Source organism: Piliocolobus tephrosceles, chromosome 3 (assembly GCF_002776525.5).
Source record: "Piliocolobus tephrosceles isolate RC106 chromosome 3, ASM277652v3, whole genome shotgun sequence".
Lineage (NCBI taxonomy): Eukaryota > Metazoa > Chordata > Mammalia > Primates > Cercopithecidae > Piliocolobus > Piliocolobus tephrosceles.
Window position 1 is genome coordinate 75030104 of NC_045436.1, and position 25187 is coordinate 75055290.

General features: G+C 36.9%; 1 protein-coding gene across 2 annotated transcripts in view; it reads right to left on the reverse strand.

Annotated features, from left to right (window-relative positions):
- The window catches only part of UNC5C (unc-5 netrin receptor C), a 382817-nt gene that overhangs the window by 41869 nt on the left and 315761 nt on the right, over window positions 1–25187 (reverse strand). The window contains exons 8-10 of one of the 2 annotated variants that reach the window (XM_023193334.1): window positions 5466–5522; window positions 3254–3445; window positions 2234–2578 (exon numbers count right to left, since the gene is read on the reverse strand). In XM_023193334.1, coding sequence (XP_023049102.1) covers window positions 2234–2578; window positions 3254–3445; window positions 5466–5522 — 594 coding nt within the window. The remainder of the gene's footprint in view (window positions 1–2233; window positions 2579–3253; window positions 3446–5465; window positions 5523–25187) is intronic. The other variant, XM_023193335.1, reaches the window with a different exon arrangement.

Here is a 25187-nt window from a genome sequence, read left to right on the forward strand (position 1 = left end):
GTTAGTTGCTAATCGGTGCCCTTTTACAGAACTATCAGATTGGGCTGTGTTCTACGCTAACTGTGTCTGCTTAGCAGTGGCTTGCAAATTTGAACTCACATCAGAACCACCTGGAGAGCTTGTTAAACCACAGATTACTGGTCCCTACCGCCAGAGTTTCTGATTCAGAGATATGGGGTGTGGGGTAGGAGATTTTTTAGTTCAACCAGTTGCCAGGTGATGCCCATGGTGGTGGTCTAGGGCCCACACCACTGCTCATCATCACAAAGAGTGATTCAGTGTGGACAGCACTCTAAAGATGTTTGGCTCCATCATTTGATTCCCATAAAATCCAGCTTCCTTTGGCTCCATACAAATTTATGAAGCATCTTTGTGAGTACAGTGTTTGGCACTGTTGTGAATTTCAAGAAGGAAAAGATAGCCTTCCTGTCTTTGAGTAATTCATAATGTAATTAGCGAGGAAATGGAATATGCCAAATGAGTGTGGGGCAATACGAAAACTTGCCTGACCACACTGGAAAGTCTCAAGAAAAAAGAATGGAGAGTTAAGAGGTAGTAGTTATTCAAAGGCCTTTATGTAACTGGTTGAAGATGGTGAGCCACAGCCCTCTTGAGAAGGAGAGTAATATGAGAGCCCTGGTGTTGTAGGAAGTGGACTGTCAACGTACAGAATGATTTGTGGAGGACACAGCGGGAAGATCACACATGAGGCTACCAAGCCTCAGTGCTTTTATTTTTTTTGTTGAAAACATAAAACATACCTTCATCTTTGTTATGGGGATGAAACAGCATTATGAATATAAAGTAATAGGTAACTATTGTTTGTCCATTAAATAAAATATCATATGTTGATCACCATTGCCTAATACATAGGAAACATTTAAAACATGCTAGCTCACTCCCTTCCACTTAAGAGGCCTTTATAATAATGTACATGTGGAAAAAGTGGTAGGTAGAAATGGGAAGAAAAGGCAGAATCCAATACATATAAGAGGGAAAAGAACTATTTTGAGAACAATTGTAATGTTTAAACAATGGAAGAACATTAAAGTATGTTTTGATTCATTCAATAATGGACTGTTATAAAGATATTTAAAATCATGATTTTAAAGAGCATGCAATAGCTTAATGACTAATGAGAAAAGGGTGGAAAACATTATATAATACATGATTTCAGCTATGTAAACTGTGGAAAAAAATGATATTTTACTAAATGTTTTGATTTTGTGAAAATATACTTTCAAAGGTTTAGGGTAAAAGTTGCCAAGGCATTGAAATGAAAGAGTGAATGACAGGAAGAATCAAATAAAATTTCATATTCAGGCCTGAAGACTCATTTGTCTGTATATTCCTTGACTATACATACATTATGTTTTTTCAATGTGACAACATTTTAGGTATTTACATTTTAGGTATTACTGTATTTACAAAATACTCACAGCCTTGTCCAAAAGAATTAAGGTAGATTTAGAGAGGAAGTCATTAACCCTTTTATCGCCCATGGTTCTGAGCTCATTACTAATATTGGTTAATGAATATCAATTTTTAATCCAAAAGTATCGTCATTAACTTTTGTTCACCATGAAAGACCTTTATGAGACTTATTCTCTAGATGCAGAGAGACTACATAATAAACTGAAGCCAAATAATAGTGCAAAAGCACACTTGATGAATCTGGTGATTCTGGATACAAATATCAGAGGTAGGAGTGAGTACAGTGTACACTATCAATACTGTGAGGTGAAAGACTGTGTTATGCAGTTAGATTAATAAATGAAGATTTGATGTTGATTATGATGCCTCTGATGATCAAAAAATTTGTGTTCTGTAGTATTGATTCATGTAGTAAATTGGGACTGAACCAAATGATATATTTTATAATTAGTTTGTCCTTTTAAAGTATAATGACAACATTAGGACTTGTGGCTTGATGTTGCCTTCTGAAGTTCTAGTAAAAAGGAGATCAAATGATGGTTCTAAATTACACCTCAGCAGAAAGTTGTGAGTATAAAATTTCTAGAGGAAGTGTTTTCGGAATTGGTTGGAGGAAGAGAAATGGTTTTGCTGATTCTGTCTAAAGAAATGTTCTGTTTACATTGAAAGTAGATTTGTGCTGGATAGGTCACATTTAACATTTCAGGCCTAATGAAAACATCCCACGAACAAAAAATATTTTGATATGGAAAACTATGTTTCAAGCTGCCTCTTTGCAATTTAAACCTCTAGGAATTACCTGAATTGGGAACAATAAGGTGACCCCCCAGCGAGTTGAAGCTGCCAAATGCGGTACAGGATGGATCAGTCTGCCTTGCTAGACTCTGGTTCTTCAGGTTGAGGGCTTCATTCTCCAACAACGACTGGGTCATCTGAGGGGACAGCTTGGATGTAAACTCAGAGAGGTCATCTTGGGGGGTGACAGCACCTGATGTGTTGTACACTTTGATTTTCAGGTTGGGCAGTGGATCCAGAATTGGAGAGTTGGTCATTGGGATTTTGTCTGAGACATCATGCAGGGCATAGACAGGTCCTCTGTACATGGCTGCAGCTGACGTGAGGTCTGGGGGTACCGCCAGCAGATCTGAGTCAGAAAGAGAAAATAATCCCATTGGTGTTCTCCATTCAGGCCAAACTACATTAGTCAGACTCCCCCTCACACTTTCTGAGCCAAAAGTAAAGCAGCTCAGCTAATATTGGAGATGGATAGACAGGCTCTACTGAAAACAGGGCAATCAGATAACTACCAGCTATTTTATTATTGGCTATAAGTAAGTGGTCAAGCTCATTCTATAATTTGCTTTGACATCTACTCATTATGCCCAAGGTATTTAGCTCTTTCAACAGATTGGAATGAACAATGAGCCCCGCTAGGTGACGATTAGCTATGGTTTCCCTGGTCTATCCTGGATTTGGGTTCATTGGTAAATTATTGTATTCATAGCAATACAAGATATCTAGTCAAAGGAAGGAAAAAAGGAGACTCAAGAAATCAGTCAACCAGTCAGTGTACTCTTTTCAAATAGAAGTTAAAAAGTGACAGAGAAATCTGTCAGAAAAGAAAAAAAAGAGGATTTGTTTACCTTGTTACCTCTTATTTGTTATATAAATGACATCAATACATTAATGAACAAAATTAACTCAAATTGCTGTCTTCATGGAGCTTACATTCTAGCTGAATGAGATGACTCTGAAGTCATTGATTTTGAAACTGCTTACATGCATAAGTAACAGGGTGTGAAGTGGAATGTCAACTGACCTTGTCTTGCTGCCTTGATGTTCACAGGTTGAAAGCCCCCATTGAGTGCTGAAGAGTCAATAATATCTGACTCAAAGTCACGATGATTCTTCCGATACACAAACAAGGCCACAACTACAGAGATCGCCAGGCAAACAATCACTGCTATCACAATCCCAACATAGAGAGCAACATCATCTGAATCAGGAGCAGCTAGAAGGAAGAGTGAAACACTGAACCAGCTGCTTATAGAAATTTCGCACAGTACACATATGTATTGCTATAATTTTTTCAGACATTTACTGCCTTTTTTTATAGGTTAATTTCCAATCTATTTCAAAAGCTATATAAAATGGCTGTGGCCTTTCCGTGGAAAATTATCTCTGATTTCTTTTCCTTTCTCACTCTGCATCTATCCACCCACTAATCTATCTTATAATTGGGCAGCATAACAGACCATTTATTGCTAGGCATATAAAGAAACTAGAACTAAAACCATCCCAACCCACAGGAAAAAAAATAGTTTATTACTCATTTCAGGTGGAAAAGTTTGGAAGGGTTTTTGAATTCTCTGATAGTTCTTTAAAAACATAAACACTGTTAGAAATATCTGGCATGTTTTAAATCTGTATATTTATTGAACCAGAATATTTTCCTAAGTATCACTCCAAGTCATCAAATTACTTTCCATAGCACTCTCTTCATTTCCCCCTAAATCAATGGAGAGGTGGGTGGGAATGGTGTAACTAAGCAAAGCAAATATTAGGAGCAAACATATTAGATTTGAAAGGTGTGCGTTTAGAGGGCCCAGATCTGGGGGACAGAGGTTAATGCCGATAACCTTTTCTAAGTCCAGGCTTTGATACAGATGCAGTATTACCTCTGAGAACCCTGAGCTTCTCACGGTCTCCTGTCAGAGATTTACATTTGAGCTACTCATTACTAGAATAAAATATAGCTCTCTTGTGCACTAAGGAAGATAAAGGCCTGGTTCAGTGATCAGAAAGGTCAGACTACCCCAAAAGGCAAATAAGCATTTGACCAACACAGCGTGTCAGTCAACTGAGCCCTTGTTTCTGGAACAGAATTCCTATAAATATTGCATGTTGCCTTGGTGGCATAGAACATGCTTTCATCCAACTGGAAAAGGTGATAGAAGCTGATAATTAAAACAAACAAATGAAATGAAACCTTTGTGGACCCCTTTGACGTTTTTAAGTCTCTGGTTTTAGTTTTCTGAGATACACAAAAACATGTTCAGCAAAATTAATCAAAGCTGCTCCACTCACTGTAAAAGAGGTTGTTAAATTGGTACTTCAGGTGCTTGAGAACAACCTAGAATTTAATGGTCAGTGTTATATACATATGCATTTTTCAGGGAGAGAGAACTTTCAAATTTTTAGGTCCCATGACCTCCTAAAATGGGAGGAACCATGGCCCTGTCCTAAGACTCACAGCCATGTGGCTTCCATGGTGAAATAAGTCATCATTTCATTTGCCAGTGGCTCACAAGATAACCCACACTCTAATATCATGCAATCTTTCACATATTAGCAGTGGAAATGAATTCTCTATTGGAAATTGCTCTATTTCTTTTTAGCATTTTGTGTTTAAATGTAATGTATCCAAAAGGGTTTTGCTTTCTCTTAAAAATAATTTTCTTCCCCAAATTTCCAGAATATTCACTTTCTTAACAATCAAGTCAATATTAGCAGATTTTCTTCAGAAAACCAAGTTTTCTTGGTTGGGCGAGTGCTGCTTTCAAAGTGCTTGCTTCACTTTTCTGTTGGATTTTATTTGAGGCACTGCTGCAGGCTTCTGAACTCTGGTCAGAATATTATATCTAAATCCTTAACGTTTTACTTTACCAGGTCATTATTACTTATTCAACATTCATGATTTCTAGCTCAACAGATCTGTCTTTTTTCAACCCTTTCCTTTTCAGTATTTGAACCCTGCCCTTTACTTATATCAGCATATTTCATGATATGTTTAGTCAGCTACTGGGTCTCAGGTTTTAAATGGTAGACTGATAGATTTTAAAGCTGGCAGAGTCTTGAAATGACCCTTTCTTCTCTTCAGCAGCAAAAATCTAATTTATTTTTCATGTTAGAATATATTAGGCTCCTATTTCCTGTGTGCACATCTGTAATCCAAAGAAAGGTAAACTTGAACTAGGGGCAATAACGTTAAATGATTATTCAGCAACATAAAATCCAAACATCAAACTTACAAGAAAATCCATATTCATTCTGGGTTCTCTGTTCAGTTGAAATGGGATAAATGAAACCTTGAAAAGAAAAAAAAAATGAAACAAAAATGGGAACAAAATCAAATTCATGAGGGAAAGAAAATAGGAAGCATGAAAAATGGTTTAATTAAAAGGAAAAGAAACCTGTGGTCTTTTAAAATTCTGGTTCAGTACAGAATTATGATTTTGCATCTCCTGTCTGCTCTGGAGCCTCACTAAGAATTAATAAGCAGGCAGATTGAATTTTAGAGCAAAAACTGGTCTCGAGTCACTAACTTTGGAGTGCTTAAAGTCTTTCTTTTATTGAGCATAAACTCTAATGGATTTAATTTATTTCAGACATCAAGGGTCATTAGCATAAGGAAAATCTTTTTTCCTTATCCCTGCCATATGCTTTAATTCCCAGGACATATTCAGTAAGGCTCTAAACAGTTTTTTTTTCTTTTTTATTTAATCATAACAGCTTGTGCTTGGTCTAAGAGAACTAAAGAAGACCTGTCATCATTGGTCAAAGGTTAAGTACCCATTTACTGAGCTAAGCTGAGACCACCTCTCCCCTGCTCCATCTCAAATCTACTTTTTGGATTTTCTGTTGTTTCTTGCCCCCTTCATTTAATAGGAATCCAATAGGTTTTGCCCAGGGACTGAACAGTTTGTCAATGCAATGGAAACTGGAAGCTTTTTATTTGAAATCACTAGAAAATCAATAGGGCCTAGAGGTTATAAGGTTATTTATTTTAGGGCTTCAGAGAAATGGTGTATATCAGTAAAAATAAAAACTTCATCCCATAGAAAATGCAAAAATAGCATTAGCATTTTATGTCTCTTCCTTTTTAGTGTATTCTGAAGATGGAAACTAACAATAATAATGCAATATGGATAATGAGAATAATGTGAAGTAGAATAAGATAGGGAAAAATCACTTAAAATATGTGCAACACAAACTTTTTGAAATGAAAAACCTATGAAAAGTTTTAAAGTATATCTTATAACTGGTAACCACAGTTCTCCAAGATTTACTATTCTGCTGCATATGAATTGATCAAATGATATAGAACCATCTGGATTAACCAAATGAAGATGACTAAGAAGCATATGAATTAAACCTTCCTAGTAATACTCAAGGGTGAAAAACAGAAAAAAACTGCAAGATTCACAATTAATTGGTTCAAAATGAAAGGTCTATAAAGCTGTAATACTAAAAGCAGCTCTAAATCGTGCCTCACGTAGCACTTCCGTAGTTTGTCGAACACTCAGTTCTTACAAGCTATTTACCTATTTGGGGGAACTAATTCTGGAGAAACATGCAGTGCTACCTTAATGAAAGAGAGCTTTGCTGTAGCACAGACAGGTTTGCTCTGAATTAATTTTTAATGCTTTATTTTAGAGCAATGATTGCAACCTCCTACTCAGTTTTATAAATATTATATTCCTTATTCCAGTTGTCTGAGTCCATGTATTAGGTTTGATTTTCATTTTTAAACACCACTGTCTGGTAATAAAATGTTTCCATTTGTATTCTGGGAACTCAATAAAAGGACATCTGGGACATATACAGGCTCTATTTTCAAAACCCAAAGATTTAACACAAAACAAATTCACTGCAAGTAGAGGAGAAACAGATCACAATGCCATCCTCCTGAAAGTGATGATGTTAAATAGAGGAATGTCAAAAGACTTATTCTTGCAGGTCAGAGGGCAAGGAAATAAGTATAAAAGGCATATTTTCAAATCCTATGATGCTCATCCTGAAACTTTTGGTAAGAATCAGGCTGGCGGACCGGGCATGGTGGCTCATGTCTGTAATCCCAGCACTTTAAGAGGCTGAGGCAGGTGGATCGCCTGAGCTCATGAGTATGAGACACTCTGGGCAACATGCTGAAAGCCTGTCTCTACCAAAAATACAAAAAGTTAGCCAGGCGTGGTGGCACGTGCCTGTGATCCCAGCTACTCGGGAGGCTGAGGAAGGAGAGTCACTTGAGACTGGGAGGCGGAGATTGTAGTGAGCAGAGACTGTGTCACTGCACTCCAACCTGGGTGATAGAGCGAGACTCTGTCTCAAAAAATAGAAAGAAAAGAATCAGCGTGGTCCTGCCTGATTAAGCAGAAAAGTTGCACCTGGCAAAAGGAAAGCCTATCTCCAGCTAGATATCATGTGGTCTGAAATTTCTCCCTGTAAAGCAGTTCTGAGTTTTTTATCCCTGCTTCCCACCAGAATTCCTGTTCTTGACAGGCCGACCAAGAATAGAGAATATAACTTTGTAATTTCAATTTGAATGTCAACTTTCACAAATTATGTAGATCTGAACTACTCAATGAATGTTTTGTGCCTTATGGTATTTATCTGAAACTTCAATCTCATTCCAGGTACAGAATTGGAATTCATTCATTTATTCATTCATTCATTCATCATCCATTTAGCAAATACTCTTCAACCTTATTATATTCTGGGTTCTGTTGTAGACATGGAGATACTTTCCTATTTTTTACTGAAGTTTAACAGAAAATAAGCAAGTAAACAAAATAATAAGATCATTTCAAATAGTAAAAAAGTTCTTTTAAAAATAAACCAAAAGAATGTAATGTGTTTGGAGATGTCAGGATGCCCAACTTAGGGAATTGAGGAGAAATTTTTTTTTTTTTTTAATTGAGATAAAATTTGACCTGGAGCTTGAAAAAAAGATGGAATCTGTCAAGTGAGGATCAAGAGGCAAGTGCTTGATGAGAAACTACAATAAATATGAAAGTCCTGACAGAGAGACAGAATGGTTAGAGGGTGGGAAGCAAGCGAGAAAAGAAAGGGAGGAGGAGGAGGTGGACAGGCAGCACGAGGTCATGTCCTGGTGGGCCAGGATGAGGAGTCTCCCTCTGTCGCCCAGGCTGGAGTGCAATGGCGTGATCTTGGCTCACTGCAACCTCCGCCTCCCGGGTTCAAGCGATTCTCCTGTCTCAGCCTCCCGAGTGGCTGGGATTACAGGCGGGCATTGCCACGTCTGGCTAATTTTCGTATTTTTACTAGAGACGGAATTTCACCATGTTGGTTAGACTTGTCTAGAAATCCTGGGCTCAAGCTATCTGCCCACCTCAGCCTCCCAAAATGCTGGGATTACAGGCGCGAGTCACTGCACCTGCCCTCCACAATGAGTTTTGATTTTATTCTAAGTGAAATCCAAATCCTGTGATCGAATGTCATTTTGAAAAAAATCACTTTCGTTTCTATAAATATGGATTTTCAAATGGAGCAAAGTGATAGGGTTTTATAGATGGCTTCTATAACACATGGCTTGGGAGATATCTGTCAATAGGTGTATCAATATAACTGATGAAGTGTTTGCATTTCAGGTTGTTCTGAACAAAAAGAAAATATTAAGAAATATTAAATATAGCCTCATTCTATTTAAAATATTAAAAATATTAAAATATTTAATATTTAAAAAAATTTACAATATTTTACAAAGTCTCACTTACTTTAGTTATTCCTCATAGGCAATTAGGACCAATCTAGCCAAACTCTTATTTTCCTACATGGGAAAATTTAAAACAGACCAACATTAAGTGTACTCACCAAAGGTTCGACACTCCAATTTACTGTTATGGAAACACTGATAAAGAGTTTTGGAAGGCATCCCTGTAAAACTTTTTCCATCATTTTCAAAACACTTCTGCAACTACAGAAATAAAACATCACTTAGCAGGCTGGGAATCAGAGAAGAAGGGGATTACTGTTCCATCCTCTAAATGAGGGGAACACAGAACCACTTTCTGGAGTTTGTTTTTATGCTTCTCCATCTGATCCGTCTCTCACGGAACAACAGGGAACATTTTCTTCAGCTAATGAGGTGACCCTGCTGAGAGTAGTCCTAGCAATAACGAAAATAACATCTCCGGCCGAACACAGTGCAAAATAATTGTTTTTAGGTTGCTACCGACAGCCTGGTTCAAAAGTTAGGGATTTCAGTTAACTTTCCTGCTACTTCAAAGTAAGGTGGACTAAAAAAAGCACCAGGCCATGGGCCAGTACACTGCTTTTTAGTCTCACGAACATCAGCTTGAATCCTCGCTCTGCCACTTAGCTGGGAGAGCGTGGCCAAACTACTTCACTTTTCTAAGCATCAGTTTTCTAATCTGTGTAAGGGGATATGAATACTTCTAGAGCTGTGGAAAGGATAAATGAGATTTGTAAGGTACTGGTACATTGCCAGTAATCAATAAATGACCAACAATGACATTGATATAATTATGATGCGCATTAATAAGGTACACTAAGATGCTGGGTCCTTAAGGTATTTTATTTGTAGAGTCAACACAGCCTATTATCTAATGAGTGATCTTAGGAAACTCGTTTGAATTTCAGTTTCCCCAGTTATTACACAGACAAGGAGCCCCGTTTTTCAGAGAAGCCATATGCAACGCTCTCTTCTAAGGACTCTTTCACTCTCTTCGTGTAAAAAGGCTTATGCCTGGCCTTTGAGGCTTCTGGCAAAAGATGTGGTGGTATGTTTCCAAAGCGCATTTCAAGGCCAGAGTGCAAATTGATGGTAAAAAGGTATCTCAACCAAGAGTGATGCCATTTCTCAAGAGGGTGTTTGGAAATGGGGTAGAGGTGGTTTTTTTTTTTTTTTTTTTTGGTTGTCATAAGGATTAGGGGGTTGTTTTTGGCATTTGGTGAGTGAAGGCCAAGGATATTGAATGTCCTGCAATGAAAGATACAATCTTGCCATGAAAGGATGGCCCAGAACAAAATCCACCTCCCTTGATAACAACTTTCAAAATCACCTCTCTTCGACTGAGAAGGCAAGGACAGGCATGGCATTCAGGGAAAGGCACGAGGCTTGTTACCCCTGGGTACAATGTGGCCTCAGCAACTGCTTTTTCAAGAGCAGTGCTTTTTTAGGCGTAAGTGCTTATAACCTATATCCACTATTTTTTTAATGTATTTATTTATTTTGAGACAGGGTCTTGCTCTGTCATGCAGACTGGAGTGCAGTGGTGTGATCATAGTTCACTGCAGCCTCCACCTCTTGGAATCAAGCAATCCTCCCATCTCAGCCTCCCAAGTAGCTGGGAAGACAGACCTGCGTCACCAAACCCTGGCTATTTAAAAAAACTTTTTGTAGAGATGGGGTCTCGCTATGTTGCCCAGGCTGGTTTCAAACTCTTGGGCTGAAGTGATCCTCCCACTTTGGCTTCCCAAAGTACTGGGATTACAGGTGTGAGCCATCACACCCAGCTGCAATTTGTATTTTTAAAGAAAATTTATTTTTTAAAGAATAGATTTTCCTGACCTGCAGGAATAGGGACTAAAGGAGATTCAACTTGGAGAAAACCTTTAAGTGAAGGAAAAATATTTGAAAACTGGAGCAAGAGCAGGCTATGTCTTAAACAGTTCATGCAATGCTCCTTTTACTTGAAGACTATCTCATAATTGCTCAAAACATCATCTCAAGAGATTATCTCATTCAATCTTTTTCATATGAGGAGACAGTCTCAAAGGTGAGAAAGGATGTTTGCAAAGTTACCCAAAGTGTTGAAATTCTATCAACTAAAATTTGGGTCAATAAAACTGACAATGTATAATTTTGCATTGTCCAGCTCTGGGTGGCACCATTCATATTTGTGTTTACCGTAGATTTGGATTAATCATAGAACCATTTTCTGGCTGCTGGTAGTAAAATGACTTAGGGAACGAATGATTTTTTTTTCTAATTTGCACAAGCTCATCATTTAGACTAGAGGTGAGGTTGCCCAAACATTTTAGTGATGTCCAACCGTTGTAAAAGATCAGAGCCCATGTCCAAGCATTGTAAAAAAGAAAGAGAGCAAGAGAGCTTTCCTTGGTGTTTACACTGAAGGAAGTAATATCAAATTATCCCTAAGTACACAGCCAAGACCCAGTAACTGAGCAACAATATGCCTAAATGTAGCCTATTTGGTGGGTTTATATTTGAGAGTCTCAAGAACAATGCCAGAAACCAAATGTAAATCTTTATTTCCTCAATGAACAGCAACTACTTTTACTTTTCTAGCCTTTAAAAATTTTTTATTTCCATGAAATATGGATAGATAGCAAAAAATGATCATGGTTTTATTTTTACATTTTTTAAAAAAAATGACCATTCAAACTGTTTTTATGCCATAATACATACTTTCATAGAAATAATTATCAAGCAAATATTCTGATGTGAGAAATTCTGAACATCAATAGTCAGGTTTAAATCCTTAAAACCAAGTCTATGTTCTCACAAACTTGCAAACCCCCAGGATGTTGGAGCAAAAATAGATCATTGACTGGAACTCCCTAATTTAACCCTTTGAACATAGAGTGGTAAAGGGATTTGTCTAACATTATAAAGCTGGTGAACATTAACATTATAAAGCTGTCTAACATTATAAAGCAGAGCCAGGGTTGGATCCCAGCCCTCAGGCTACACCTCCACTGTCCTTCTTAAGTACTATGTGAGCAATAATTAGTAGATTCAAATGAGGAGAGATAAGGAAATAACAGAAGAGGGCTTGGTAGGCCCCTGGCTTAATTTATAGTTCAGTGATTGCGTAAGATAACCCTGCTGATTTGGATTGTAAAATATCTCTCCATTTGAAACATTATCATTTATAGTTATGACATTTATAAAGCTAAAGAGAGCATAGAGAGGTTGTCTCCCTTAAATGAAAAAATCTTCCAAACAATGTTTTCTGTTTCAAGTGTCGGGCAAGCAAAGAGGTGTACCAAACCTCGGCATTTCCACTCTAATGTAACTGGAGAGCCTTGCTAGAATGATGTAGCTGTTAATACATGATAATCCATTGCATTTGGCATAAAACCCTATAAGTAAATATTTAAAGGAGAAACATCATTTCCCTCAAAAATGATGCCATGTAGAAAAAAGGAATAAACATCAATAATTGGAAGAGCTCTACATGTGAGAAGAAAATCCCATTTTTTGTTGTTGTTATTGTTGTTTATTACACTTTAAGTTCTGGGATACATGTACAGGATGTGCAAGTTTGTTACATAGGTATACCTGTGCCATGGTGGTTTCCTGCACCCAGCAACCCATCATCTACATTGGATATTTCTCCTAATGCTGTCCCTTCCCTAGCCCCAGACCTCCTGACAGGCCCCAGTGTTTGATGTTCCCCTCCCTGTGTCCTTGTGTTCTCATTGTTCAACTTCCACCTATGAGTGAGAACATGCGGTGTTTGGTTTTCTGTTTCTGAGTTAGTTTGCTGAGAATGATGGTTTCTGGCTTCATCCATGTATCTGAAAAAAACATGAACTCATCCTTTTTATGGCTGCATAGTATTTCATGGTGTATATGTGCCACATTTTCCTTATGCAGTCTATTACTGATGGGCATTTGGATTGGTTCCAAATCTTTGTTATTGTGAACAGTGCTGCAATAAACATACGTGTGCACGTGTCTTTATCATAGAATGATTTACACTCCTTTGTGTATACACCCAGTAATGGGATTGCTGGGTCAAATGGTATTTCTGGTTCTAGATCCTTGAGGAATCACCACACTGTCTTCCATAATGGTTGAACTAATTTACACTCCCACCAACAGTGTAAAAGCATTCCCATTTCTCTACATCCTCCCCAGAATCTGTTGTTTCCTGACTTTTTTTTTTTATTTTTTGAGATGGAATTTCACTCTCATCGCCCAGGCTGGAGTGTAGTGGCATGATCTCGGCTCACTGCAACCTCTGCCTCCTGGGTTCAAGTGATTCTCCTGCCTCAGCCTCCCGAGTAGCTGGGATTACAGGCATCTGCCACCATGCCAAACTAATGTTTTGTATTTTAAGTAGAGATGGGGTTTCACCATGTTGCCAGGCTGGTCTTGAACTCCTGACCTCACGTGATCCGCCTGCCTTGGCCTCCCAAAGTGCTGGGATTACAGATGTGAGCCACTGCACCCAGCCTGTTTACTGACTTTTTAATGATCACCATTCTAAGTGGTGTGAGATGGTATCCCATTGTAGTTTTGATTTGCATTTCTTTAATGACCAGTGCTGATGAGCTTTTTAATGTTTGTTGGCTGCATAAATGTCTTCTTTTGAGAAATGTCTGTTCTTATTCTTTGCCCACTTTTGATGGGGCTGTTTTTTCCTTATAAATTTGTTTTCAAGTTCCTTGTAGATTATGGATATTAGCTCTTTGTCAGATGGATAGATTGCAAAAATGTTCTCCCATTCTGTAGGTTGCCTGTTCACTCTGATGGTAGTTTCTTTTGCTGTGCAGAAGCTCTGTAGTTTATTTAGATCCCATCTGTAAATTCTGGCTTTTGTTGCCATTGCTTTTGATGTCATGAAGTCTTTGCTCATGCCTATGTCCTGAATGGTATTACCTAGGTTTTCTTCTAGGGTTTCCATGGTTTTAGGTCTTATATTTAAGTCTTTAATCCATCTTGAGTTAATTTTTGTATAAGGTGTAAGGAAGGGGTACAGTTTCTGTTTTCTGCATATGGCTAGCCAGTTTTACCAACATTATTTATTAAATAGGGCATCCTTACCCCATTTTAAAGCAATAAAAGCTGACAACCACTTGCTTCTGGCATCCAAGATCCTGCATGAGAACAGTTTTAAGAATGAGACAGATCTGCCTTCATACATTAGCTCCAGCACTCATCTGTGGGTGTTGGGAGGGCTGTTTCAATTCTATGCCTCAGTTTCTTCCTTTGCAAAAGAGAACTATTATTAGGGATTAATGAAAGTTTTGTTTGTAAGGCTTTTTTCTACCTTTTGAGTATTAATTAAATTGAGCTCAATTCAATTTTGTCTTAACTTGGTCACGTCTGACACAGTAGACTGGAGTCAGAAGCAACTAATGCCAGGGCCTGAAATCAGTGTATTAGGTGGACAGCAAATAGAATTAAAATGAAATCTGAAATATCTGTAAACTACAATATAAGATATGGTACTTTTTATGCCCTCCAAAGTCTACTTGTAGGTGTCTGGGCATTAAAACCCTGTCTTTACGTTAGTATCAGATACTTGGCCAAAAGGGATATAGGTAGAGTTTTAGGAGGTGTCCTGCTTGCCTTTGAGGTTTACTCATTACATTTCAGTATGAGCTGCTTCTATGACCTTAATACATGTAAACAGATTTTAGGATACTGTGGGGGATTAAGCACAATAGAAGATGGATTCATATCTTATGGGGGTGGCTAGGATGCAAATTATGCATTTGACATAATGTCATTTATAAAAGCATTAAGCATATTCTATAAAAGTAGCTATTTTTCGGTCACAAAGGTCTTGCTCAGTTTTAGTAATATTTATCTACTCTAAGTCCACTAGGCTACTTGATAAGATTGTTCCTCATTTTCTACCCCTATGTTAGAAGAATCCCCTCTCCTTGACCTGGCTGCTTGGTCTTCTTTTTTGCCAGTGACTTTTTACACTAAGCCAAAACATGGGCAATTTTTTCACCCCAATTACATTTTTTTTTCTGATGCAAATATTCTTATTAAAACCTCAAGGGCCATTCAAAATAAACATGTCCAGATTTTCTTTTATCCTTTAAGGTCAGCTCTTATCTAGCAAACCCATCAGGGCTGCACTAATGATGTCAAAGGTCAGGTCTGTCAAAGACACCCAGGGTCATTTATTATAATTTACCACTCTTCTGAGGGTTTATTTATTGATAGGGCTTAAGGAACTCCAAATAAATGAATACATAAATCCTAGAACATGACAACAACAATTAAAAAGAACATTTGCTTATCACTGATGTCAGTTATCTAAATTGCCATCATAATTTACCGCTACAGCCTGCTGAGGACAATGGCCACACCTCACTAAGCTGGTCCATAGCCCTGTTCCTTACAGTGACCAACCACACCCTTCTGAAAATGAATAGTAGATAATTAACATCCCAGGATGTAAATGTCTTATCTCATGATTCACAGTAGGTGAAGCATAAATGTCTGAAATTTAAGCTAAGTTCATTAAAATCAAACTCATAGATCAGCTACTCAAGTGTTTTTATATAAGTGTTATATAAACTATATATGTTTTATATGAGTGTCATATAAAGTGTATTATATTATATTATGTAAACTGTATTATAAAACATATTATATATGTTTCATATGAGTGTTATATTATATAATGGACTATCCCCATCAATGCCTCTTTAAAAAGAATAATAAATTATAAATCCAAAAGCAATGATACCAGAATCCCACCATGATAGTAAAGACACGTGATAGAAAAAGTAAAATGATGAAGAGTCCGGATATAAGGTGGATGACTTCTAGAATACATGAACCTATCTGCTAGATTTTTAGTAAGAAGAAAATTGAGCTTGCAGCCCTGGACCTGCACCCCCGTGATCTCGAAGGAGCCCATGCTTTGCTGTAGTTGCTGGCATGGTGGCACCTTTCTTGATCCCCTCAGAGTTCCCTTTCCACCTAGAATCTAAAGACCTTGCATTTGTTTTCTAACCTGTTTGGTGCTCCATAGGTGTTCATTAGGCTTCTGTGGGCTAAAGTTTCTAACCACATCCCTGCTTTCAAAACCAGGAAAATGTTTTACCAGAAAGAAAAAAAGCAAAAGCAAACCACACTTATTATACCGGACACTGTGGAGCATTGTACAGGGCAGGCAGGCCATGTACAGAATATTTATTTGCCAGTTGGGATGCTATGCATATCAAGAACTACACAAACACAGCTATGACATCAACTTCTTCCAACTATAGATAAAGGCTCTCACTGTCTACCACTCACAATTATGCTTTCCTATCAAACTGCTGTGTTGACAAGAATTTCACTGGGAAATGACTAGCACCTTCTCAAATGCCTACCACAGGCGGTTATCAACATATCATTCTAAAGTCAAGAAATGAGTATTTGTAAGGTAAATTACTTCCCCACATTAAATCCACCTGGGCTTCTGGGGGCCCTGGTATGCAGTGTGTCCACACCACAATTTAGCCGTGGAGAGCTCTGCCACTTCCTCTGCACTTCTGAGAATTAATAGAAGAGCTGTGTGACGTGTAAATTTTTTAATGAGTTGAAAGTGCTAACTTTGCAGAATGCCTAACATTTTCATTTCCCAAAGTCAGGAAGTTCACTGATGCAGACACAATTCTAGGCAGTTCTTGTCAGTAAATTGCAATTTTAAATTTGTCTACTGTGGCATGAACCGCCTTTAGCAAGGAGTAATTCTAAGTTCAGATTTGAACTGTTACAAATCCCTATGAGAAACTCCAAACTTACAATGGGAATAAAAACTAACATCTATAGGAATATTGGCAGTAACTTAATAATCCAATATAGTGTATTGATAAATATATATATATAAATCTGCATTTCTGGACCAGGCCATATATATAGTATTTGAATTGCTATTTTCAAAAGGAAGAAGTAAGCAGTGATTAAACTATTCATTTTATATGCCATCCATGACAAATACATCTTACTAAATATTTATTATAAAGATTATAAAAGTTAGGCCCGCTGTGGTGGCTTAGGCCTGTAATCTCAGCACTTTGGGAGGCTGAGGTGGGCAGATCACTTGAGGTCAGGAGTTCGAGACCAGCCTGGCCAACATGGTGAAACCCCATCTCTATTAAAAATACAAAAATTAACTGGGCAGGGTGGTAGATGCCTGTAATCCCAGCTACTCGGGAGGCTGATGCAGGAGAATTGCTTAAACCCGGGAGGTAGAGGTTGCAGTGAGCCAGAATCGCGCCAATGCACTCCAGCCTGGGCAACAGTGTAAGACTCTGTCACATTAAAAAAAAAAAAAAAAAAAAAAAAAAAAAAAGATTATACAAGTTAAAAGTTATCAGGTCTTAGTAATACAATTGTATTTCAACTTAAAAGGTAAATATGCTTATTGTCTTAGCATTTTTTGAGTTTTCTTAAGTGCTTTCTGCTTCTTCTGTATCTTTCTGTGTGTCCTGTTCTTTGTGTCTCTCTCTCTCTCGTCATAACCATTTAATGTAAAGCCTATTTCAAAAATATATTGTGAAATGTGGGGGGTGGCTGCTTTCACATCAGTTTAGGGATGATATAAAGAAACCTAAATATTTTAATGTGTACACAGTACAATTGGTCTTCCAATACTGATTCTGTAGTATGATTAAGTAAAAACTGGTATTTGTTATTAATGCTAAGTTTTTTTAGATCGGACATATGTTTTCAATTATTTTCAATAGTGACAAACACTTATCAGCTCAAGGAGATTTTGGGCTGAGACGACGGGCTTTTCTAAATATTCAATCATGTCATCTGTAAACAGGACAATTTGACTTCTTTTCCTGATTGAATACTCTTTATTTCTTTCTCCTGCCTGATTGCCCTGGCCAGAACTTCCAACACTATGTTGAATAGGAGTGGTGAGAGAGGGCATCCCTGTCTTGTGCCAGTTTTCAAAGGGAATGCTTCCAGTTTTTACGCATTCAGTATGATATTGGCTGTGGGTTTTATAAATAGTTCTTATTATGTTGAGATATATCCCATCAATACCTAATTTATTGAGACTTTTTAGGATGAAGGGCTGAATTTTGTCAAAGGCCTTTTCTGCATCTATTGAGATAATCATGTGGTTTTTGTCTTTGGTTCTGTTTATATGCTGGATTACATTTATTGATTTGCATATGTTGAACCAGCCTTGCATCCCAGGGATGAAACCCACTTGATCATGGTGGATAAGCTTTTTGATGTGCTGCTGGATTTGGTTTGTCAGTATTTTACTGAGGATTTTTGCATCAATGTTCATCAGGGATATTGGTCTAAAATTCTCTTTTTTTGCTGTGTCTCTGCCAGGCTTTGGTATCAGGATGATACTGACCTCATAAAATGAGTTAGGGAGTATTCCCTCTTTTTCTATTGATTGGAATAGCTTCAGAAGGAATGGTACCAGCTCCTGCTTGTACTCTTGTAGAATTCGGCTGTGAATCCATCTGGTCCTGGAGTTTTTTTGGTTGGTAGGCTATTAATTATTGTCTCAATTTCTGAGCCTGTTATTCATCTATTCAGGGATTCAGCTTCTTCCTGGTTTAGTCTTGGGAAGGTGTATGTGTCCAGGAATTTATCCATTTCTTCTAGATTTTCTAGTTTATTTGCATAGAGGTGTTTATAGTATTCTCTGATGGTAGTTTGTATTTCTGTGGGATTGGTGATAAGCAATTTCAGCCAAGTCTCAGGATACAAAATCAATGTACAAAAATCACAAGCATTCTTATACACCAATAACAGACAAACAGTGAGCCAAATCATGAGTGAACTCCCATTCACAATTGCTTCAAAAAGAATAAAATACCTAGGAATCCAACTTACAAGGGATGTGAAGGACCTCTTCAAGGAGAACTACAAACCACTGCTCCACGAAATAAAAGAGGACACAAACAAATGGAAGCATATTCCATGCTCACGGATAGGAAGAATCAAGCTCATGAAAATGGCCATACTGTCCAAGGTAATTTATAGATTCAATGCCATCCCCATCAAGCTTCCAATGACTTTCTTCACAGAATTGGAAAAAACGACTTTAAAGTTCATATGGAACCAAAAATAAGCCTGCATTGCCAAGACAATCCTAAGTCAAAAGAACAATGCTGGAGGCATCACCCTACCTGACTTCAAACTATACTACAAGGCTACAGTAACCAAAACAGCATGGTACTGGTAACAAAACAGAGATATAGACCAATGAAACAGAACAGTACCCTTAGAAATAACACTACACATCTACAAACAACTGATCTTTGACAAACCTGAGAAAAACAAGAACTGGGGAAAGGATTCCCTATTTAATAAATGGTGCTGGGAAAACTGGCTAGTCATATGTAGAAAGCTGAAACTGGATCCCTTCCTTATGCCTTATACAAAAATTAATTCAAGATGGATTAAAGACTTAAATGTTAGACAGAAACCATAAAAATCCTAGAAGAAAATCTAGGCAATACCATTCAGGACATAGGCATGGGCAAGGACTTCATAAACACCAAAAGCAATGGCAACAAAAACCAAAATTGACAAATGGGATCTAATTAAACTAAGGAGCTTCTGCACAGCAAAAGAAACTACCATCAGAGTGAACAGGCAACCTACAGAATGGGAGAACATTTTTGCAATCTACTTATCTGACAAAGGGCTAATGTCCAGAATCTACATAGAACTCAAACAAACTTACAAGAAAAAAACAAACAACCCCATCAAAAAGTGGGTGAAGGATATGAACAGACACGTCTCAAAATAAGACATTTATGCAGCCAACAGACAAATGAAAAAATGCTCATCATCACTGGCCATCAGAGAAATGCAAATCAAAACCACAATGAGATACTATCTCACACCAGTTAGAATGGTGATCATTAAAAAGTCAGGAAGCAACAGGTGCTGGAGAGGATGTGGAGAAATAGGAACACTTTTACACTGTTGGTGGGATTGTAAACTAGTCCAACCATTGTGAAAGACAGTGTGGCAATTCCTCAAGGATCTAGAACTAGAAATACCATTTGACCCAGCCATCTCATTACTGGGTATATCCCCAAAGGATTATAAATCATGCTGCTCTAAAGACACATGCACAAGTATGTTTATTGAGGCACTATTCACAATAGCAAGGACTTGGAACCAACCCAAATGTCCATCAATGATAGACTGGATTAAGAAAATGTGGCACATGCACACCATGGAATACTATACAACCATAAAAAAGGATGAGTTCATGTCCTTTGTAGGGACATGGATGAAGCTGGAAACCATCATTCTCAGCAAACTGTTGCAAGGACAAAAAACCAAACACCGCATGTTCTCACTCATAGGTGGGAATTGAACAATGAGAACACTTGGACACAGGGTGGCAAACATCACACACCAGGGCCTGTCATGGGGTGGGGGTAGGGGGAGGGATAGCATTAGGAGATATACCTAAAGTAAATGACGAGTTAATGGGTGCAGCACACCAACATGGCACATGTATACATATGTAACAAACCTGCACGTTGTGCACATGTACCCTAGAACTTAAAATATAATTTTTTAAAAAAAGGGTGTTGAGCACAGTTCACTATTCAGATGCTGGGTACGTTGAAAGCCCAGACCTCATCACTGCACATACATGCATGTGAGAACTCTGCACCTGTACCCATTACAGATCTAAAAATAAGAACTAAATGAAAAAAAGAAAAGCAAAGATAATAGGATCTTTGATAAATACCCTTCACCTCCTATGAATATATGTCAATGTATGGCATATGGGTTAAAAATTAGGCGATAAACCTGTTAAGTTCAGTAAATTAACTTAATACAATAGCTATATCCTTGAGATGTGACAGCCTGGAACAGGGGTTGGCAAGCTCTGGCCCTCAGGCTAAATAGTTCCTGCTACTCATTTCTGTAAATAAAGTTTTACTGAAACACACACTCACAGAAAATAGTGACAAACATGCCACTTCACTTACCTTTCTTATTTAATGCAATCCGTGTCATTTAGTATACCAAAGAACTCCACTTTTTAAAATGTTGTTTGGAAAAAAACTAACTATGTGCTTATAAATCCAAAATGTCCAAGTTATTTGTGGGACCTTAAGTGATTCTGATAGCTTCTAATTACTCTTTAGTAATGCATTCTGGTGAAATAACATCAATTTTGTAAAGGTCTTAATTTGAAGGTACCAAATTGTGTCTAGTGTAGGAACTACTCTTTCAGGCCAGTGAGATTGTATCCAGTGTAATACATATATATGTTATACAGTACTTACAATATGAACTACTGTGTATGAGTGGCATAAAAATTTAATAGAGCTTCTGAAATTGTTTACAGACTATGATCATATTTCACAAATGAAATTACACAGTATCACATAATGAATCCAACTTATCACACAGACTAAGAATTTAAATTATGATTGCAAGGCCAGATATATACATATAAAATAGACAAATGGGAAACATTGCAAAACTATAATTCAGTTCCAAATCCCCATGTCTTCAAAATACTTGGTTTACTGGCTATAAGTAATTCTTGCACCCTAGGGTTTTGTACAACTAGGGTTTTATACAAGTATTTTATGCAAATACTTTTTTGGTAATCTAATTTGAATCAATGTGACCAAAGTCAGTGATATTGCTACTTCTTAAATCCAGGAAGCCATGCTTCCAAGACAATGCTGTGGCCTATCCTCAACCGTTCTTTTTACAAAATGTCATTTATTATTATAAACATAGCGGAATACTAAGCATAAATAATGTATAGAATAGATAGCATACAGAAAAAGAAAAAAATACTTGTAATCTCATTAGCCCAGAAAATTCATAAATTTCATTCATCTTTTACTAAGCATACCTTTACACACTTATCACTAAATGCATATATAAATCCATATTCTGCTTTTCCATGTTAAACCTTATAAATATTTTAGTGGCTATATGATGTTCCATTTAATGGAAGTACTATGTGTTGCTTAACCATCATCCTAATATTAGACTTTTGGGTTTTGCATTTTTTACAATAATAACAAAGAATATAGACATATGTGGCATACAGCTGTTTCTCAGTATCCAAGAAGGATTGATTCCAGAACCACCCCCCGCCACCAACACCAAAATCTGAGATTGCTCAAGTCTCTTATATAAAATGGCATAGTATTTGCATGTAACCTATGCACATCCTCACGTATACTTTAAACCATCTCTAGATTGGTTATAATACCTAATACAATTTAAATGTTAAATAAGTTGTTACACTGTATTTTAAAATTTGTTTTATTTTTAATTGTTATATTATTTTTTATTGTTTTTAAAAATATTTTTGACCTGTTCTTGGTTGAATCCACAGATGTGTAACTCACTGATACAGAGGGCTGACTGTATATATTTTTAGATATTCATACTAATTACTTAAAACTTATTCATTCAAGTAGAATTATTGGGTCAAAGGGTATGATAACTTTAAAACTCTTGACTTATACTGTAAAATTGCTTCCCCATAAAAATTTTTATTCCCATTAGCAAGGTACAAAAGTTTCTACTTGACTGCATATTTGCTTAACATTTAGCATTGTTATATCTTTAAAGTATTCATTAATTTTATAAGAAACCTTCAAAGTCTTTTTATGAAAAATTTCACTTGGTGTTGAATTTGAGGAAAGAAATAGATTTCTAACATGTCTTATCCGAACACTATCAGACTGGTAAACAATTTAGAAAACTGATGATTAATTTTTCAGTTGAAATTAAACATTCTAAAAACTATAAACCCATGATAAACAAAACTCTATATTCAAACTATGAGTCAAAAATGATTTCTCATATATATTACTTAGGCGTAATGGGAAATGGAATTGAATAAAGAATAGCCCAATCAGATAGTAAAAGCCATTAATTGGACATGTTAAAATAAATACTGAACAGACCGGGCGCAGTGGCTCACACCTGTAATCCCAGCTTTGGGAGGCCAAGGCGGGCGGATCACTAGGTCAGGAGATCTAGACCATCCTGGCCAACATTGTAAAACCCTGTCTCTACTAAAAATAAAAAATTAGCTGAGTGTGGTGGCATGTGCCTGTAATCCCAGCTACTCAGGAGGCTGAAGCAGGAAAATCGCTTGAACCAGGGAGTCGGAGGTTGCAGTGAGCCCAAATCACGCCACTGCACTCCAGCCTGGCAACAGAGCAAGACTCCGTCTCTAAATATATACATACATACATACATACATACATACATACATACATACATACATACAGAACAATACTGTAAGTTCCATTTCTTAACTTTCAATCTTTTCCTATAATTACAATTTAAGTATGTGACTAATAAACAGAATAAAACTGAGTTTTTTCCTATAATTTTGGATTTCCTTTTACAGGTGAGTTTAATTCATTTACATTATGATCCCTGATACATGTAGCTTTATTTTCACTATCTCACTTATTGTATCCATTTACTAGTTTTCCTTTTGCCAATTTCCTACCCTTAAAATTTTTATTTTGAATTTATGCATTCAATTTTTATGTGTGTACTCAAGTCTTAACATTTTAACTTCAACAGTGGAATCAATGAAATCCAATGTAAATACTGTTACTATTCTTTTCTTGAGCAATATATGGAAGATGGAAATTTTTAACTTAGTTTGCACCTTCCCATATTCCATGTTAATGTTGTCTACCATTTAGCTCCATCTTATTTTCAACTGCTTCTCAATTGGTCTCATCTTATTTTAAGGAACCAATTGTTATTTTTCATTTTCAGTAGTTTATTCAGTAAGGTTTATGAGTAATAAATCCTCTCTATCTTGATTACCTGAAAATCTTTCAGATTTTGCTCTTTTATGCAGTAAATGTTAGATTTTCTCATTCTATCCTCCATGAGTTTTCTTCTCCCTGTTACATATTCACTTATGTATTCACAAAACTTTCCTGTATTTTGGGAAGTTTCATAAGATCTACATTCCAGTTTACAAATTTTCTCTTCAGCTTTATCTGAAGCTGTATCTGATCTGATTTTTCATCTTCCAATGAGTTTTAAATTTCAATCATTATGCCTTCCTCTCTAGACATTCCATTTGTTTTTTTCTCTAAATCTGTCTTTTTAACAAATTGTTATTTCATGTGTGCTTATATTCCTTTTAAAAATATGGTTTGTCTTTTTTTTTGTCTTTTTTTTTTTTTTTTTTTCCTTTTTGTGGAGAACGGGGTCTCGCTGTACTGCCCAGGCAGGTCTCGAACTCCTGGGCTCAAGCTATCCTCCCGCCTCTGCCTCCCTGAGAGCTGGGATTACAGGCGTGAGCCACCGCGCCCGGCCCTTGGTTTGTCTTTTTACATTTACTCTACAGTTTTTTTCAGATTGCTCTATGGGTTCATGTTAGTGAAATGCTAACTCATTTATTATTGCTGACTCTCCCTTACAGTAGACAATTTTCTTGAGTGATTGGAAACTTTGTATTGTAAGCTTATTGACAGGTGTGGTCTATGTTTGTCATAGACTAATGAACTTACATTATGGAAGGAAACCTAGAGAGTAGCTTGCTGTTTGCTCTGCTGGTGTCCTAGAAGCTTAATTATACATATTTTGTGTTTTGCTTCTAGCAATGTATCATAGATTCCATACCAGAGCTGGGGTGAGGTTATGGTTTTACTATAGATTTTATTTAAATGAAGTCTTCATTTCCTTTTTCCTACCATGTTTTTCTATGTCTTCCCTTGGCTGGTGGGCAAAAATGTTCTAGTTGTTTCTTATGGTATAGGTCAGGCATTTGTGAGTTTCAGCTTTCTTTAGGGTTCTTACTTCCAAGTCTAGGTCTTACAAAGCCAGGGCTTCTGCCTCTGTGCCAAAACTGAAACCCTAATTTCCAGTCCCTGGGACCCATGTCCATATCCAGTTCCCCCTTCCTGGTTATTTTGGTGTCAATTCACACAGTTACGTCTCAAGCTTGGAGTTGCAGCTTCATTTTTGGCATCTGAGGATTTCTCTATCTTCTTTCTTTTGGACCTCTTTTCTTCTCTCTCTCTTTCTGCATGCACGTATATGTCTCTACTAAGTTTGCAATATTTTATCCAACATTTTAATATATTTTTAAAGGTGTTTGTATTAAGTGCTTAACGAAGAAATGTATCTGAATTTGTTTAGAACAAATCAACAAATAAACATCAACAGTAATATTTTCTGTATATTTCACATTGTGTTCCTCTTAAGTACCAAGTTAGCTTTTGAAGAAATACTATACTACATTATCTAGGTAACTCTG